Raw genomic sequence first — 15,708 nt, 5'->3', positions numbered from 1 at the left:
CCCATGGAGGAGGAGGAGGGGGCGGCGGCCAAGGAGTGGGGCACGACCCCCGCGGGGCCCGTCTGGACCGCTGTGTTCGACTACGAGGCGGTGGGCGACGAGGAGCTGACCCTGCGGAGGGGCGACCGCGTCCAGGTGCTTTCCCAGGACTGTGCCGTGTCTGGCGATGAGGGCTGGTGGACCGGGCAGCTGCCCAGCGGCCGTGTGGGCGTCTTCCCCAGCAACTACGTGGCCCCTGCTGCACCCGCCGCGCCCGCGGGCCTCCAGCTGCCCCAGGAGATCCCCTTCCACGAGCTGCAACTGGAGGAGATCATCGGTGTGGGAGGCTTTGGCAAGGTCTATCGGGCCCTGTGGCATGGGGAGGAGGTAGCAGTCAAGGCCGCCCGGCTGGACCCTGAGCGAGACCCGGCAGTGACAGCGGAGCAGGTGCGCCAGGAGGCCCGGCTTTTTGGAGCCCTGCAGCACCCCAACATCATTGCCCTGAGGGGCGCCTGCCTGAGCCCCCCACATCTCTGCCTGGTGATGGAGTATGCCCGGGGAGGCGCACTGAGTAGGGTGCTGGCAGGTCGTCGGGTGCCCCCTCATGTGCTGGTCAACTGGGCTGTACAGGTGGCCCGGGGCATGAACTACCTACACAATGATGCCCCGGTGCCCATCATCCACCGGGACCTCAAGTCCATCAACAGTAAGTGGTATCCTCTCCCCAAAATCCACAAAACTTGAGGTCAAGCCTAGATGGCAGGAAACAGGGCAAGGGACACCAGATGGCATTGTGCCTGGGGCAGGAAGGAGCAGCAGCAGTATACCTTTAGGGCCAGGTGAGGCAGGCCTTGCCTCTATTGAGGAAAAGAAAAAGGTTCAAAAAGGCTGAAAGACTATTCTGCTTCCCAGGTTACGGTCACAGTAGATCAAATAAGTATCCATAAACATGTGGACAGGCCCTTCCTTCCCTGTGGCAACCAGGACAGATGCAGTGCTTGCCCTCTTGGTGCACACCATCCAGTCATGATGCTAGAGTCCACCTGGCAGAAACAAAAAGAACCTACCTATCTGGAGTCAGGTTTTTTCCAGCCTGACTCTACTGCCATTTGTATCTGGACCATTGCGAGAGCCGTTGTGAGGGCTGTCCTGTGCATTTTAGGTTGTTAGCAGTGTCCTTGGTTTCTGCCTACCGGAGCCCATCAGCATTCCCCATACCCAGCTATAACAACCCAAAATGTCTAGACATTGTCATACATCACCTGTGGAGCAAAATCGCCACTAGGTGAGAACCACTTCCTGATCCCTGCTAGGTCTCTGATGTAAACTGGAAAAGATGAGAGAGGAAGGAAATGGATGTGGCTTATATAAAAGCTCCCAGACTGCCAGGCCTAGCACTCAGTCTCCAGTGTTAATGAGTTGGTTGAATCAATAATGGACCCATCTTAAGGCATCAGCAAATATTAGTTGAGCATTTATTACCTTAGGATCTCAAGTGACCACGACAAACTAACAAAACTCATAAACTACACATTCATTTATTCCATGGATCATTCTGGAATGCTACATGCCAGATGCTGTCCCAGGGATACAGCAGGGGGAAAACGCCTACCTTCCTAGCTCTTCCATTCTTGTTCTGTCCCATCTACTCCATTTCATATTTTTATTCGTGTCTTCGTTTTTTAATTTGGTATTTTCAAGGCCAGATTGTATACGAAGCAAAAACGATCCACAGTTAATGAGGCCAGCGTGTTTCCTGCCCTCACATGGCTCACGCTTAGGCCCAGAAAAGTGAGGGTTCCCCGTTTTCCCTTGACATTCCTGCCTCATCCATTCCTGTTAGTTCTACACCTCCAAATTTGTTTGAATCTCTATCACTATTTTTATGTTTTTTGTCTGTAAGTCTCTAGAATCGAGGGGCTGAGTCATCCTCCCCTCCCAAGCCTGCCACTTGTACACTCAGCAGAGAGCTACCGAGTACCCATAACATGCCCAGGCCATGCCTGGGCTGGGGGACTGAGCGAGACAGACACAGCTGGTCCCTGTCTTCATGAATGCCTACACTCCACCTCCTCTGGAGCGTTGGGGCTGGAGTGGAACCATCCTGCATCGCCCTCTTGAAGGTCCTTGGCACGGCCCTAAGGTCCTGTATCCGATATTCGGCCCTGCCCCTGAGTTTTTCTGTAGTGAATGAACCTGGACAAAGGTGGGTGGAGCTTTTAAGGCTGGGGCTTCCTCCAGGGCCAGTGGGACTGCCCCCTGCTGGAGACAGAGAGCACAGGGTGGCCATGGCACTGTTCTCTCATGGGGGCTCTTCATCTGGTGTCATTTGTTCATTGATTTAATGATTCTTAAGCACCTACAATGTGCTTGGCACTGTTGTCAACTCTGGGATTTCAGATGTGACCAAGGCAAGGTCTGTGCCCCTCCCCAGATGGTGCTTATATTCTAGTAAACAGGAACAGATGACAGGTAGACACCTGTGGGTGGGTGAAAGGACGGTAGATACCCAAGTTTCAAAGAGTCCCAGGAGCTTTCAGGAAAATAAAGCAAATCAGGGTGGGGCAGAGGGAATTCCTTAGATCAGGTGGTCAGAGAAGGCCATGTTTGAGCAGAGACCTGAACAAAAAGGACCCAGCCTTACAGAGATCAGGGAGAATGTCCTGAGATGGGTATGAGTTACCTCAGTGGAGAAATAGCAAGTCCAGAACAGCTGAGGCCGAGGTTGGGGAGAGAAGATCGGATGCAGGAGCCAGGACCTTAGGGCCATGCTAAGGACCTTGGATTTTTATTCCATGTAACGGAAGTCATTTGAGGGCTTTAAGCAGGGGGCGATGTGGTCAGATGTAGATTTTTAAAGAGGACTTATTTAGGGCCAGCCTGAGAGATGCAGAAATAAAGTATAAGCCCAGGAGGAGTTCCCTCAGTCGTGGGGCTTCACAAACAGGAGAGCAAAGAAGGGAGGCCATTTTCTAGCCATATGCTTTTGGCAAAGTGACTTCTCTAAGCCTCAGTTTGCTAGTCAATAAAAACAGTTTGCTTGTGAGTCAGTTCTTATAAAGGACTCAGCCTAGTGCAAACAGATCCATGACTTATTGTTGTTAGGAATAACCCTAGGTGTGGGTCAGCTGGAACCATTCCACATGCTTGGGGTTGTATCAGTCAGATTTTCTCAATGCTGCTGCATAACAAACCACCCCAAAAACTTGGTGTCTTGAAACAACCACCACCTATTACTGTCCATACCTTTGCCAGCCAGCTGGAGTGCTCTTGGTCAGCTGGAGAGATTTTGCTCCAAGTATCTCCCATCTTCCTTGGACCAACAGGCTAGCTGAGGCATGCTGTCACGGTGATGGCAAAAGTGCCAGAGGGCAAGCAGACACCCGAGTCTCTAAGGCCTAGGTTTGGAACCCTGCTGTGTCCTCTTTGTTCTTATCAAAAACATATATGACCTTAAGACTGTCCCACAAAGAATAGGAAAACACAGTCTGCCTCATTGGGTAGAAAGAACTGCATAGTCACATAGCAGAGCGTGGACTCAGAAAGGGTGGCATTGGGGACCTATTGTAGGAGACCATATTCCTCTCTTCTGCTCATGGTTTGCAGTGCCACTTTCAGTCTGGTTAGAAGGCAAGGTTGGGACCAATGGGAACCAAGGCTTGGCCTTTGGCATAGTCTGCAAGGAGGGACTGTAGGGGTTGGGGGACCCCAGCCCGACAAGCAGCTGCCACAGAGTAGGGCCTCTGGAGAGAGAAGGGAGAGCCACACCGAGGGCCAGGAGTCTCAGGTCTGCAGCCCCACAGGTCGGGTGACCCACCTTTCTTCCTGCTCCCCAGTCCTTATCCTGGAGGCCATTGAGAACCACAACCTCGCAGACACGGTGCTCAAGATCACAGACTTCGGCCTCGCCCGGGAATGGCACAAGACCACCAAAATGAGCGCCGCTGGGACCTACGCCTGGATGGCCCCGGAGGTTATCCGTCTCTCCCTCTTCTCCAAAAGCAGCGATGTCTGGAGGTGCTGAGAGGCGGGCTGGGTGGCATCAGGGAAGTTGTGGTGGGACGGTGGAGGGTGCTGTAGGAGGGACAGTTTCCTGATGAAGCACAGGGCCTGGCACAGGGGCCCTCCTGCCCATTAGCACAGCACCAAACAGGCCAAGCAGTCACCTGTGCTGGCAGCAGAGGTGGCCCCTGAGGAGAGACCTTGGATTTTTTATTCCATGTAATGGAAGTCATTTGAGGGTTTTAAGCAGGGGGCAATGTGGTCAGATGTAGATTTTTAAAGAGGACTTATTTAGGGCCAGCCTGAGAGATGCAGAACACAAACTTCAAATTATAGATAGGCAGAAAGTCAGCCCTGAGAGCCCTCAGACGGCAGCCAGAGCCCGGCCCATTAGGAAATGGAGGCCACTGTTCATTCATTGGCTTTGTAGTGGCCCGGGCTGTAGGGACACAGTAGTCAACAAAAGTAGTGTGGCTGCCCTCAGGGATAGTAACTCTTTCAAAAATACACAAGAAACTAAAAGAATAAAAGCTGTCTTTAAGTTAAGAAAATGATAGCTAAAGGATAGTGAAGAGGAGCATTAGGGGGCGTGAGCAGCCAGGAGGGAGGCGCTTCGAGAAGACTTTTCTGAGAACTGCTGCTTTAGCTGAGTTCTCAATGACAAGGAGCCAGCCACGCAAAGTCTGGGTGCCACAAGGGAGGTGCTAAGGTGCAAATGAGCATAGTGTGTTCCAGAAAAAGGCAGGAACCTGTGTGGCCGGAACAGAGCGTGTGGAAGCCGGGTGGCGGGCAGACTGCTAGGCAGCCTATGCGGGAGGGACGCCTCGGTCTGAGTCAGTGCGGAGGAATGCCATCAGGGCGTTTATGAGTGACGTGATCCACCTTAGCACTTGAGCAGCTCCCTGGGCTGCGGGTGGAGAGTGGTCTCAGGAACAGTGAGCGTCGGTGGTGGCACAGAAGCTTCTCAACCCAGGCCTTCTACTTAGTTGGAGCCAAAGCCAGGGTCCCCTCAGGGCCCAGCTGAGGCTCCAGGTTGCCCAAACAGCACATTAATGGACTTGGGGAAGACCCAAATCAGACAAGAAGTCTTGGGCCAGCCTGGAGCGAGCAGCCCTTGGGAGCAGCCCGGCTGGCCTAACCAGGCACCAGACAGTTCCTTCAGCCCCAGGAGGGAACCACAGGAGCGAGGCCGAAGTTCTGGTTCTTATGGGAAGCTCCAGGCTCCTGGGTGGCTCCTCAGTGTGGCGCAGGTTACTTCTTCCTCGTGTGGTCCTATCCCATACTTTTCAGGACACTAGATATCCACAGCTCCCAGCCACCAAACATCAGTAACGCTCTCCATCTACTGTGACACTCAAAACGTCCTCACAGGTTCCCACGTACATGGGAGAGCGGGGATGACACCACCTCCAGGTGGAAACCAGAGCTATTTTTCCCCACCTTGGGCGGCCTCCATTCCCAAGTTCACTTCACAGTCCAGAATGGCTGCTGGAGCCCCAGCTTTTATTGTCCACATTCCAACCAGTGGGAAGAAGAAACGAGGGAAGGGCGCCCCTTTTCTTTAAGGCCACTTGCTGGAAGCTAACTGCCCTCCACATACCTCATTCCACTGTGCAGCACAGTAGCCCTCTGGACATGCTCAGCTACTAAGAGGGACAGAACATGTCTTCAGGCAGCAACGCCCAGTTCAAATTCACCAGTGCTGTCGGCTGCAGCGAGGTCTGTCCTGTTCTGGTGCCTAGAACAGTGCCGAGCACACAGTTTCACTTAATACAAATGTTGAATGAACCTCAGCAACTTATTGTGTAGCCACCAAAGGCACTGTTGTGTCTCAAAATTTAAAAAGGATCTGGGGATGTAGCTCAGTGGTAAAGTGCCCCTTGGCTCCGTCCCCAATATACAAAAGAAAGAAAGAAATGCGTCAGTGGATACCGGGATCCACTCCAAGTTAGAAACTGCACAGAGAAGTGATCAGGATGGAGGAGAATGAACAGTTCACTGGGGAAGACAAACACACGGCCAGTGATGCCCACTCCGATATTGTGTAGCACCAAAGGCTCTGTTGTGGGCATCAGGCAGACCTGAGTCCATGTGAGGCTCCGTCACTTATAGCCGTGTGACCTTGGGCAAGCAGCTTAACCTCTCTGAGACTGTGCCTGCTCATCAGATAAAGTAGGGGTCATACCGATGCCTTCTGCCTTACAGGGCTGTTGTGAGGATTACCGAGAGTGCCTAGCACAGTGCCTGGCCTGGAGCAGGTGCTCTATAAGTGTAAAATAGTGTTTCCTTGTTTTTAGAGGTAAGTGCTGTGGGCTCTAGGGGAACATAGAGAGGGACCTCCACCTCGCACTGAAGGCTGTGGGATCAAGAAAGGCTTCCTGGCAGAGGGGGCAGCCCAGTTAGCACTTGAAGGACAGTGACATAGAAGGAAGAGCGTTCTTGACAAAGGGGGTGGCGTGTGCGAGGCCAGAGGTGGGAAGAGCAGGTCATACTCAGGGGTTCCTTGGGGCTGCAAGAGGAAGCTGGGGTTGGAATGGGGTCCAAGAGTGTTTAGAGGTGAGGCTGCAGGGGTCACCAGAGGAAGATGAGTTTGCCCAGCAGGATGGGAGACCCAGAGGTGTCCAGGCAGGCAAGGGACGAGAGGCAGAGCCAAGGGGAGACATCAGAGGACAACTGTCAGAGAAAGGTCCCCGCAGGGTCAGAGCGGGTTCTTGTGGCCCCATCTGCTGGGCTGGATGTTGGGGTGAGGGAGGCCCCCATGGGGTAGGGCTGGGTAGGTGAGGATTGGGTAGGCTGCAGCATAACCCCTCCTCTCCCCCCACAGCTTCGGGGTGCTGCTCTGGGAGCTGCTGACGGGTGAGGTCCCCTACCGAGAAATCGACGCCTTGGCCGTGGCATATGGCGTGGCTATGAACAAGCTGACGCTGCCCATCCCCTCCACCTGCCCTGAGCCCTTTGCCCGCCTACTGGAGGGTGAGCCAGGGCCCCATGGAGAGGGTAGGCTAAGCTTTGGGTGGCAGGGGCCCTTGAGCCCAGTTCTCTCCCCTTCATACCTGCCCAACACCTGTGGGCCAGGAGTGAGGGAGAAGGTGCTGGAACACAGGGGCTATGGCTGCGGATACTCCCAGCAGCCTGCTCCTTGCTTCCCCAGACCTTCTGCAGGCCAGAGCCCTTGAGGGCATCCTGTCAGGATCCACTGGCCCTGGGGTTCCTGCCCAATCCCATCCTTGATTCCACCAAGGGCCCCCCATAGGGAGCAGGCCCGGGGCTCCTCTCCCAGTGTCTGAGATGTACCGGAAGCTTAGCTTGGAGTCCTTCCCTTTGGCTCCATGGGAGCTGTTTGTCCACAGTCCCCAGAAGCCCTGCCTTCCTCTGAGCAGCCCGATTCCCCCAGCGTGACTGCTGACAAGCCATCCCCCTCCCACCCCAGAATGCTGGGACCCAGACCCACACGGGCGGCCAGATTTTGGCAGCATCTTGAAGCGGCTGGAAGTCATAGAGCAGTCAGCCCTGTTCCAGATGCCGCTGGAGTCCTTCCACTCCCTGCAGGAGGACTGGAAGCTGGAGATTCAGCACATGTTTGATGACCTTCGCACCAAGGAGAAGGTGAAGGAGAGGGCAAGGTGGGGGGGTGGCGCAGGATCCATGAGTTCTGTTGCCTTTGGTGCCTCAGCCCCGCCCCCTGAACCCCAGCCTTTGGGTCCATGCAGGGTCTTTTGCATATTAAGAAAAGACAGCCTCTGCTGGTGGATTAGTAAGAAAAAGCCCCCTGTGCTGAGTACCTACAGGTGATATGCATGGTGTCTGGAACTGGCTTTAAATATACAGCAAAACTGCAGAGAGGGCGACTGAGATTGGCAAAGTACAGATGATTGTTGAGGTTGGATGATGGGTAGATGCGGGGCACTATTCTCTGCTTTTGTGGATGTTTGAAATTTTACAAATTGAAGAGTTTAAAAAGGAAGGGGCGGGCGGGTGCGGGAGGCAGCCCTTTCTTGAGCTAACACACGCCCTGCCCTGGCGCCCAGCTTGGCTCGCAAAGTGTGAGTTGGAGTGTGAACCCAGTGTGCCTCACAGCCGGGTGCCCTTGTGCCGAGGTGCACCTCGAAGACCCAGCGGCCTAGCGGCGGGGACGCCGCCTGGGGCAGAGTGGCTCCGCCCCTCCCCAGCCTCTGCGTCTCCCGGTCTCCCGCAGGAGCTCCGCAGCCGCGAGGAGGAGCTGCTACGTGCTGCGCAGGAGCAGCGCTTCCAGGAGGAGCAGCTTCGGAGGCGGGAGCAGGAGCTGGCGGAGCGTGAGATGGACATCGTGGAACGGGAGCTGCACCTGCTCATGTGCCAGCTGAGCCAGGAGAAGCCCCGGGTCCGCAAACGCAAGGGCAATTTCAAGCGCAGCCGCCTGCTCAAGCTGCGGGAAGGCAGCAGCCACATCAGCCTGCCCTCCGGTACACCCCGATCCTTGAGCATCCTCCGAGGGGCCTTGGGACTGTCTCTGACTCAGGGTTAACTCTTCCCTTGATTGATTGATTGATTGATTGATTGCTGTGATTTGGATGGAACCCAGGGCCTCCAGCAAGCCAGGCCAGCACTCTACCGCTGAGCTACATCCCCAGCTCTCTTCTGTTTTTCAACTTTTCCCCAAAGTCTGGCTCCCAGATAATGTGTCCACCCATCAGAAAGCACATAATGCATCATGTCTGGTTGGTTCTCTCTGTGATATTACAAGCCATAGAGCCAACCCTGTAGCAGGAGCAGCCTATGGAAATGTGGCCAAGTGTGTTATCTTAAACTTTCTAGCAGCCACATTAGAAAAGTAAAAAGAAACAGGTGATGATCAATAGCTTTAATACATCCATGTAACCAGTACCCCAAAATTGAGATAGCTTACTTTCTCTTTTTTACACTAAATCTTTGAAATCCATTGTGTTTTTAATATGTATATCACATCTCAAGCTGGTTGGTAAATTTTCATTAAAAATTTGAATCTGGGGCTGGTTGCAGTGGCTCACACCTGTAATCCAAGCAGCTGTGTAGACTAAGGCAGGAGGAGTGCAAGGTCAAGGCTAGCCTGGGCAACTTGATGAGACCCTATCTCAAAATAAAAATATAAAAGGGTTCAGGATGTAGCTCAGTAGTAGAGCACCCCTTGGTTAAATCCCTACAACCACACACACAAAAGTATTTTTCATCTGGGGGCTGGAGATGTCACTCAGTGGTAAAGCCCTTGCCTAGTATGTGGCAAGACCCTGGGGTCCAGTCCCAGCACCACCCCCCAAAAAATTGTCTGCATTTAGATTTCATAAAATTGAGAATTGGAAAAAACTAGATTCACATACTCAGGTTGTTCTAAGCATGCTTTTATCCCCAATGACCAAATTAAGTGTTTGTTTTAAATTTAAACTTAATTATAGTTAGGTAAATAAAGGTTAAACTCCAGTTCTTTAGTTGCACCAACCATGTTTCAAGTGCCCCTTTGATGGAGCCTATGGCTACCATCTTGGACCCTTGGACCTAGATCCTTAGCCCAACATGTGAAGATCTAAGCCTCACCCCCACATTGCTAATCAAGGAAGAGAGGGCGTATTTGCATTTCCAAGAGGCTTCCAGCTGCTGGTGGTAGTGCTGGTCTGGTCTGCATGTTAGAACCACTGCAGTAAGGAATGACAGATGTGGTGTTAGGGAATGACAGATGTGGTGTTCCCATGCTGTCATTCCTACTGTACTTCTACAAGGAAACTTCCCTTCTGTTACCAGAGAACCATTTGCTTAGGAAAGTCTCTTCATTTTGCAGGCTTCGAGCATAAGATCACGGTCCAGGCCTCTCCCACCCTGGACAAGCGGAAAGGATCCGATGGGGCCAGTCCCCCTGCCAGCCCCAGCATCATCCCAAGACTGAGGGCCATTCGCCGTGAGTATCTGCAAGGCCCCATCAATCAGCCAGTCAGTCAACAACACCTCTGAGCATAGACCTGGCACCAGGCCAAAGGAATAACAGGAAAGATCCCTTCCCTCATTCTCATCAGGGGGAAACAGACAACCAATCAATAAGCTGAATAATTTCCAGTAGAAATTAGGAAAGAAAATATAAGAGAAGACTCCGGGGCTGGGAGTGTAGCTCAGTGTTAAAGCCCATGCTTAGGATGCACGATTTCCATCCCCAGTACCAAAAAGACAAAAGAGGAGATGTATTAGGGTGCTACAGAGATATGGAATCAATAGGATGTCTTTAGATATATAGATAGAAAATTAGGGATTGGCTCCCAGGATTATGGAGGCTAGGAAGTTCCCTAATCTTCTGTTTGCAAGATGGCTTCCAGGAAAGCTAGTGTTGGGCTTCCAGTCCACGTCCAAAGGCCTGCCAATCAAAAGCACCATGTACAAGGGCAGGAGATGGATGTCCCGGCTCAAGCAGAGAGAGCGCCTTCTTCTGCCTTTTTGTTCAGCCCAGCCCCCCAAGGGATTGGGTGAGGCCCACCTACTTTGGTGAAGGCATCTTTACTCTGTTTACCCACTCAAATGCTAGCGACTTTTCCCAGAAACCCTATCACAGGCACACCCAGAAATCACATCTGCAGCTCTCCTGGCATCTCTTAGCCTGGCCTCGTCAAGTTGACACATAAAATTAGCCATCAGAGAAGGAAAGTCTGTCCAAGGAGGTGAGGTTTGAATAGGCCCTTCATGGAAGAAATGAGACATGTACCAATCTGAGGAAACAGAGAGAACTTCAAACACGAAAATCTGGAACAAGCCTGGAGTGTTACCAGACCAGAGGCCAACATGGCTGAAGCCTGACAGGGTGGTGCACACCTGTAATCCCAGCCACTCAGAAGGCTGAGGCGGGAGAGTCAAAGTTCAAGGCCAGCCTAGGGAGGCCCTCGGCAATTTAGCCAAACCCTGTCTCAAAAAATAAAAGGGTTGGGGGTGTAGATCAGTTCAGGCTCTAGTACTGGAGGGTGGGGGAGAAGGCCAATTTGGCCCGGATAGAGGGAATGGGAGGGACAGCATTAGTTCAGTGGTCAAGGGGCTCCCAGGGACCAGATCATACAAGGCCTTGAGATCCAAGGTAAGGAATTTGACTTTTTTCCCCAGTGCTAAGGATCGAACCTAGAGGCACACATGCTAAGCACACGCTCTACCTCTAAGCTCTGCTGCCAACCCCAACATCAGGAAGGCCACAGGGGGCTGTGAGCAAGGCTTGATGTGATCAGATTGACCTCTTTCCACTGGCTACTGTGAGGAATAAAGGCAAAGAGGCCATTGAGATGACAGGGACTAGACCTGGGTGGGGGACTCAGAAGGAACCAATGTTCACAGTCCAGGTCACACTCAGAGTAGTTGATGAATGCAAAGCTGACTCCTGAGTCTATCCCACCTATAGTGCTCCCCAGCCTTGCCCCAGCCTGCAGTCTCTCTGCATGCTTCTCTTTGGACACCAGATTCATAATAGTCCCGGAAGGTCACGGTAGCAAGGGACACAGAGACAACCATAGTAGTCGCAGATACTAGTGTTGGTACATTCAGAGTGGGATGGACAGGGAAGCGAACAGCCCAGGGTCCAGCGATCTAACCCCTTGAAGATGGTGGAGAGCAGCTGGGTCCCCACAGCAGGGGGGAGGCCTGCAAAGATTACAGTGTGGCACTGGGGTGGGAAAGAGCCTTCAGGCTCCAGGGGGGAATGGTTTGGAGGTTAGAGGTTGGGACTGAGTTTCCAAGACCCAGTAACCAAGTGGCTTTTCTTGACCCAGTGACTCCTGTGGACTGTGGTGGTGGCAGCAGCAGTGGCAGCAGCAGTGGTGGCAGTGGGACATGGGGCCGCAGTGGGCCCCCAAAGAAGGAAGAACTAGTTGGGGGCAAGAAGAAAGGCCGGACTTGGGGACCCAGCTCCACCCTGCAGAAGGAGAGAGCTGGAGGAGAGGAGAGGTACGGGCCTTGCCGGGCTCAGGGCCCCTGTGCCCAACCTGGGCCAGGCAGCCATGGCTGACTGCCCCCATCTCCCCATGCCCGCTGCAGGCTGAAGACTCTGGGGGAAGGGAGCAAACAGTGGTCATCAAGTGCCCCCAACCTGGGAAAATCCCCCAAACACACACCCATCGCCCCTGGTTTTGCCAGCCTCAACGAGATGGGTAAGAGGGTGTGGGTGCTTGAAGAAGAAGTGTGGTGGGGGGAGTCCCTGCCAAAGAGGAGGAGGACACAGGGCAATGGGGGAGGGCAGGGCTCTAGAGCCCCGGGTAGGAGGCATTCTTAGAAAGGGGGATGGCTGGTCCCTGGGGGTTGGAGGTCTTTCCCCCGGCAAGGACCCCACTACCCTGAGCCTTTTGGGGGAGAAAGATTCAAAGACGTTGCCTGGGCATCTGGGGTCTTGCTGTTGGAGGGGTCATTGTGGGCCCCTGAGGTCCCTGAGGGCAGCAGAGCCAGGGCCACCCTCACCCCCACCCTAGCTGATTGACGTCCCTCTCTGGTCGCAGAGGAATTCGCCGAGGGGGATGGAGGCAGCAGCGTGCCCCCTTCCCCCTACACCNTGGGGCTGCTGGTTTAGTTTGGCTAGTTACGGTTGCTTTATTCAATCCTTCCCTAGGTGGTGGGGTGCTGTTTTGATCCCGATTCAGAGACAATGTCATGCCTACTGTCTCTCCCTTATGTCTGTCTACCTGCACCCCGCACCCCGCCCAGTGTAAGAGGGACAGGGCTTTGGCTAGAGGGCAACTAAGAAACCTGTTTCAAAGGGCTAAAGCACATGCCCAGAGTTGAGTGAGCCATGGGAGAGGTGGCGGCCTAGGGCAAGAGCCGGGTGCTTCCCGGCTTCAGACGGCAGTGGCCCCACCCTGCTGGACAGTGGGCTCACCATCTGAGCGTTTTTCAAGGGAAGCCCAAAATTCCACTCTTGCTGTAACTGTTGCTGACTTTGGAAGTTCCCCTTCACCCACCCCACTCACCTCATCTGATCCTCTCTCCCCAGGCCCTCGAGACCCCCTGGACTTCCCCCGCCTGCCTGACCCCCAGGCCCTGTTCCCCACCCGCCGCCGGCCCCCCGAGTTCCCTGGCCGTCCCACCACCCTGACCTTTGCCCCAAGACCCCGGCCAGCTGCCAGCCGTCCCCGACTGGACCCCTGGAAACTGGTCTCCTTTGGTCGGACACTCACCATCTCGCCTCCAAGCAGACCAGACACTCCAGAGAGCCCTGGGCCCCCCAGCATGCAGCCTACACTGCTGGACATGGACATGGAGGGCCAGAGCCAGGACAGCACTGTGCCCTTGTGTGAGGCCCACGGCTCCCACTGAGGCCTGCCCACCACCGCCCGCCTGGGCAGCCATGAATGTAGCGTCCCAGGCCCCGCCCCAGCCTGCCGTCTCCCAAGGCGGGGGAGGCCCTGGGCAGGATACTCACTATTTATTGGGGAAGGAGGGAGGGGGGACACTTAATTTATTCTTTGTACCCCAGGGGGTGGAGCCCTGTGCCCACCCTGCAGTCGGGAGGAGGGTGGGCAGGGATACTCAGGGACAGGGCATCATGGGGGATTTGGCACAAATGCAGCATTAAAGGTAACCCCTGCCCCCTACCTTGCTTGGCTGAATGTCTTTTCCCCAGCCCAGGCCCCCTGTGCTGGCTCCTCCCTAGTGGGACACTCCCACACCCATACTTCCTCCCTGGGCTTCTCTGGGTTTCTGTGGTCAAGGGATGAGACCCAGGCCCATGTCCCCTCCCTGTCCCCACAAGAACAACACACAAAGAGGTCATCAGTGACAAGTGCTTTACCAGCAAATGCAAGAGTCTGGGAAGTTCCATGGTGAGGTGGGGGTGGGGGTAGGCAGCCCCTCGCCCTCAGCCAACCACATCCCGGGCAGGGGCCCCAGCGCCACTGTCCTCCCGCTGGAGGCTGCAGCGGTTCATCTTCAGCTGGGTCAGCTGGATGTAACGAAGGACATTGGTGTCTGCAGGGGAGGTTGCAGGGCATTATCTGGGTGTCCCCTGGGTCAGCAGGTGACATCCATGCCACCTCAGCTTGTACCCATTGTCCCCCATTTCCAGGGGCTCCCCAACAGCCCATATTGCCAGAGCCATTACCCAGAAGCCCAGCTGCAACCAGCAGCCAGAAACATTTCACACCTCCCTGCTCACGAAGCTGCTGCACCCTCTGCCAGGAATGCCTCTTCAGAGGCTCCTGCCACACTTCCACCCATCCCCAGTGACATCTGTGAGGAGTCTGCTCTCCAAACCACTTAACAGGGAAGTTAATCTTGCTTCTGCTCCAGCTCTGCACCATGCACCCATGGTCAGCCCTCCTCTCTCCTGACTCTTGATACAAAATCAAGTGTCTGTATGCTCGTGGGGACACACATACACCTGGCCATTACCTCCAGAACGCCAGGGAACCTGCCTGGAGTTCTGCCACCCCTCAGCCCGTTCCTCCACACACTAGTTTCCTGGCACCATCTGCCCCGGGTGGATGAGTAGGTGAATGAGCGAATGGTTAGTGAACAAGTGAAGGATGAGTGTATTTGGGGTGGGAAAGTATGGAGACAGGATAAACTGTGTGGATAGGGAAGTGGCTGAGTAGGTGAACGGGAGATACCAGGATAGGTCAGTGACAGACTAGATGAGGAGTGACCAAGTAGATGGCAAAGGAATGGTGGGGGAGCGGATGTTTGGTGGAAGGTGGGTGAATGAATGGGCGGAGTGAGTGGGTGGGCGCAAGGAGTAGGTGGATGGGGAGACAATGTCCAGTGGGGGGTGCAGCACTCCTTCCGGGCAGCTCTGGGGCAGGGGGACTCTGTTTTGCCCTGATTATCCCGACCCGGTTCCCTCTAAACCCTTTCCCAGCCGGGGGCCCAGCCATCACCTCCTTCCCGCCCTGCCCCTCACCTGTGGGCTCCCGGCTGCGGGCCTCCTGAAGGTATCTCAGCGCACGTGCGTAGTCGCCCAGGTGGTAGAAGGCAATGCCGGCGCGGTAGGTGGCCTTGAAGTTGCCCTGCTGCTTCTCCAGCACCTTGAGGCAGTACTCCCGCACGCGCTCATAGTTCACCAGCTCCGACTGCAGAAGGCAAGCTGCAGGGGCGCCGGGCGTGTACTCTTAGAGTCTGGTGGCAAATCTAGAACCCACGTGACTTCGAGGAGTCTGGTCTCCCACCTACAGGGAACCTGGGTCCTACCCCATCGCCCAAGGGGGCTAAGGCCACCAGGAGGCGCCAATCTGCTGTCCCATCAGAATAGGCTCAATCTGCGCCGCCGCTAGAGGGCGCGAAAGACAAATACGCTCCGGTGATTAGCAAGGTTTCGGTAGACAAGAGTGTTAAGGGTCGCCGCAGAGGCAAGGGACTAGGCATAGAATGGCTAGCCCTTCTCATCTTAGGGTCACCATTGGCCGGGGGCAGAAAAATGACAGGGGAAGTGGGATTCTGAAGACCCAGATCAAAGCCCATTTCCTGCATCTCAGCTCCCTCCATTCAGAGACCCAGAGCTTTGATTATCTGCCCTCAACTCCTTGCCTTGATCAAGTTTCTGAGGTCTCTCTCAACAGACCATGCATGGCTGTGGCCCCTTCAGCCTCCAGCCCCCGCCCGCGGTCCCCAAGACCTCCTGATGGTCCCTCACTTCCCGCTTCTCTCACACATGCCCCTCTGCGTGTCCCCCGATGGCCCCGTACCCGTGAGAGAGTCATAACATTCCACCTCCGTGTTCTCCACCAGGCGCCGCTGCTCCTCGCTGAGGCGGGCGGGCCCGGGGCTGGTGGC

At 54.7% G+C, this 15,708-nt stretch overlaps 2 protein-coding genes across 2 annotated transcripts in view; one reads left to right on the top strand and one right to left on the bottom strand.

Moving 5' to 3' along the window:
* The first annotated feature begins 3 nt into the window (after positions 1-3).
* On the top strand, positions 4-13,535 carry Map3k10 (mitogen-activated protein kinase kinase kinase 10). Its single transcript, XM_048791245.1, has 10 exons — positions 4-685; positions 3,816-3,996; positions 6,806-6,954; positions 7,412-7,587; positions 8,177-8,423; positions 9,770-9,886; positions 11,724-11,898; positions 11,989-12,101; positions 12,444-12,508; positions 12,727-13,535. The coding sequence occupies exons 1-10, from the start codon at positions 4-6 to the stop codon at positions 13,255-13,257; spliced, it is 2,436 nt and encodes an 811-aa protein (XP_048647202.1). The 3' UTR covers positions 13,258-13,535.
* Positions 13,536-13,713: 178 nt separating this feature from the next.
* Ttc9b (tetratricopeptide repeat domain 9B) overlaps positions 13,714-15,708 on the bottom strand; it is a 2,297-nt gene continuing 302 nt past the window's right edge. Inside the window, exons 2-4 of the mRNA XM_048791244.1 lie at positions 15,621-15,702; positions 14,840-15,022; positions 13,714-13,908 (exon numbers count right to left, since the gene is read on the bottom strand). Of these exons, the coding sequence (XP_048647201.1) occupies positions 13,799-13,908; positions 14,840-15,022; positions 15,621-15,702 (375 nt within the window). The 3' untranslated portion in view covers positions 13,714-13,798. The remainder of the gene's footprint in view (positions 13,909-14,839; positions 15,023-15,620; positions 15,703-15,708) is intronic.

This window comes from Marmota marmota, unplaced genomic scaffold (assembly GCF_001458135.2).
Source record: "Marmota marmota marmota unplaced genomic scaffold, marMar, whole genome shotgun sequence".
Lineage (NCBI taxonomy): Eukaryota > Metazoa > Chordata > Mammalia > Rodentia > Sciuridae > Marmota > Marmota marmota.
This window is presented reverse-complemented; position numbering and strand designations above follow the sequence as displayed.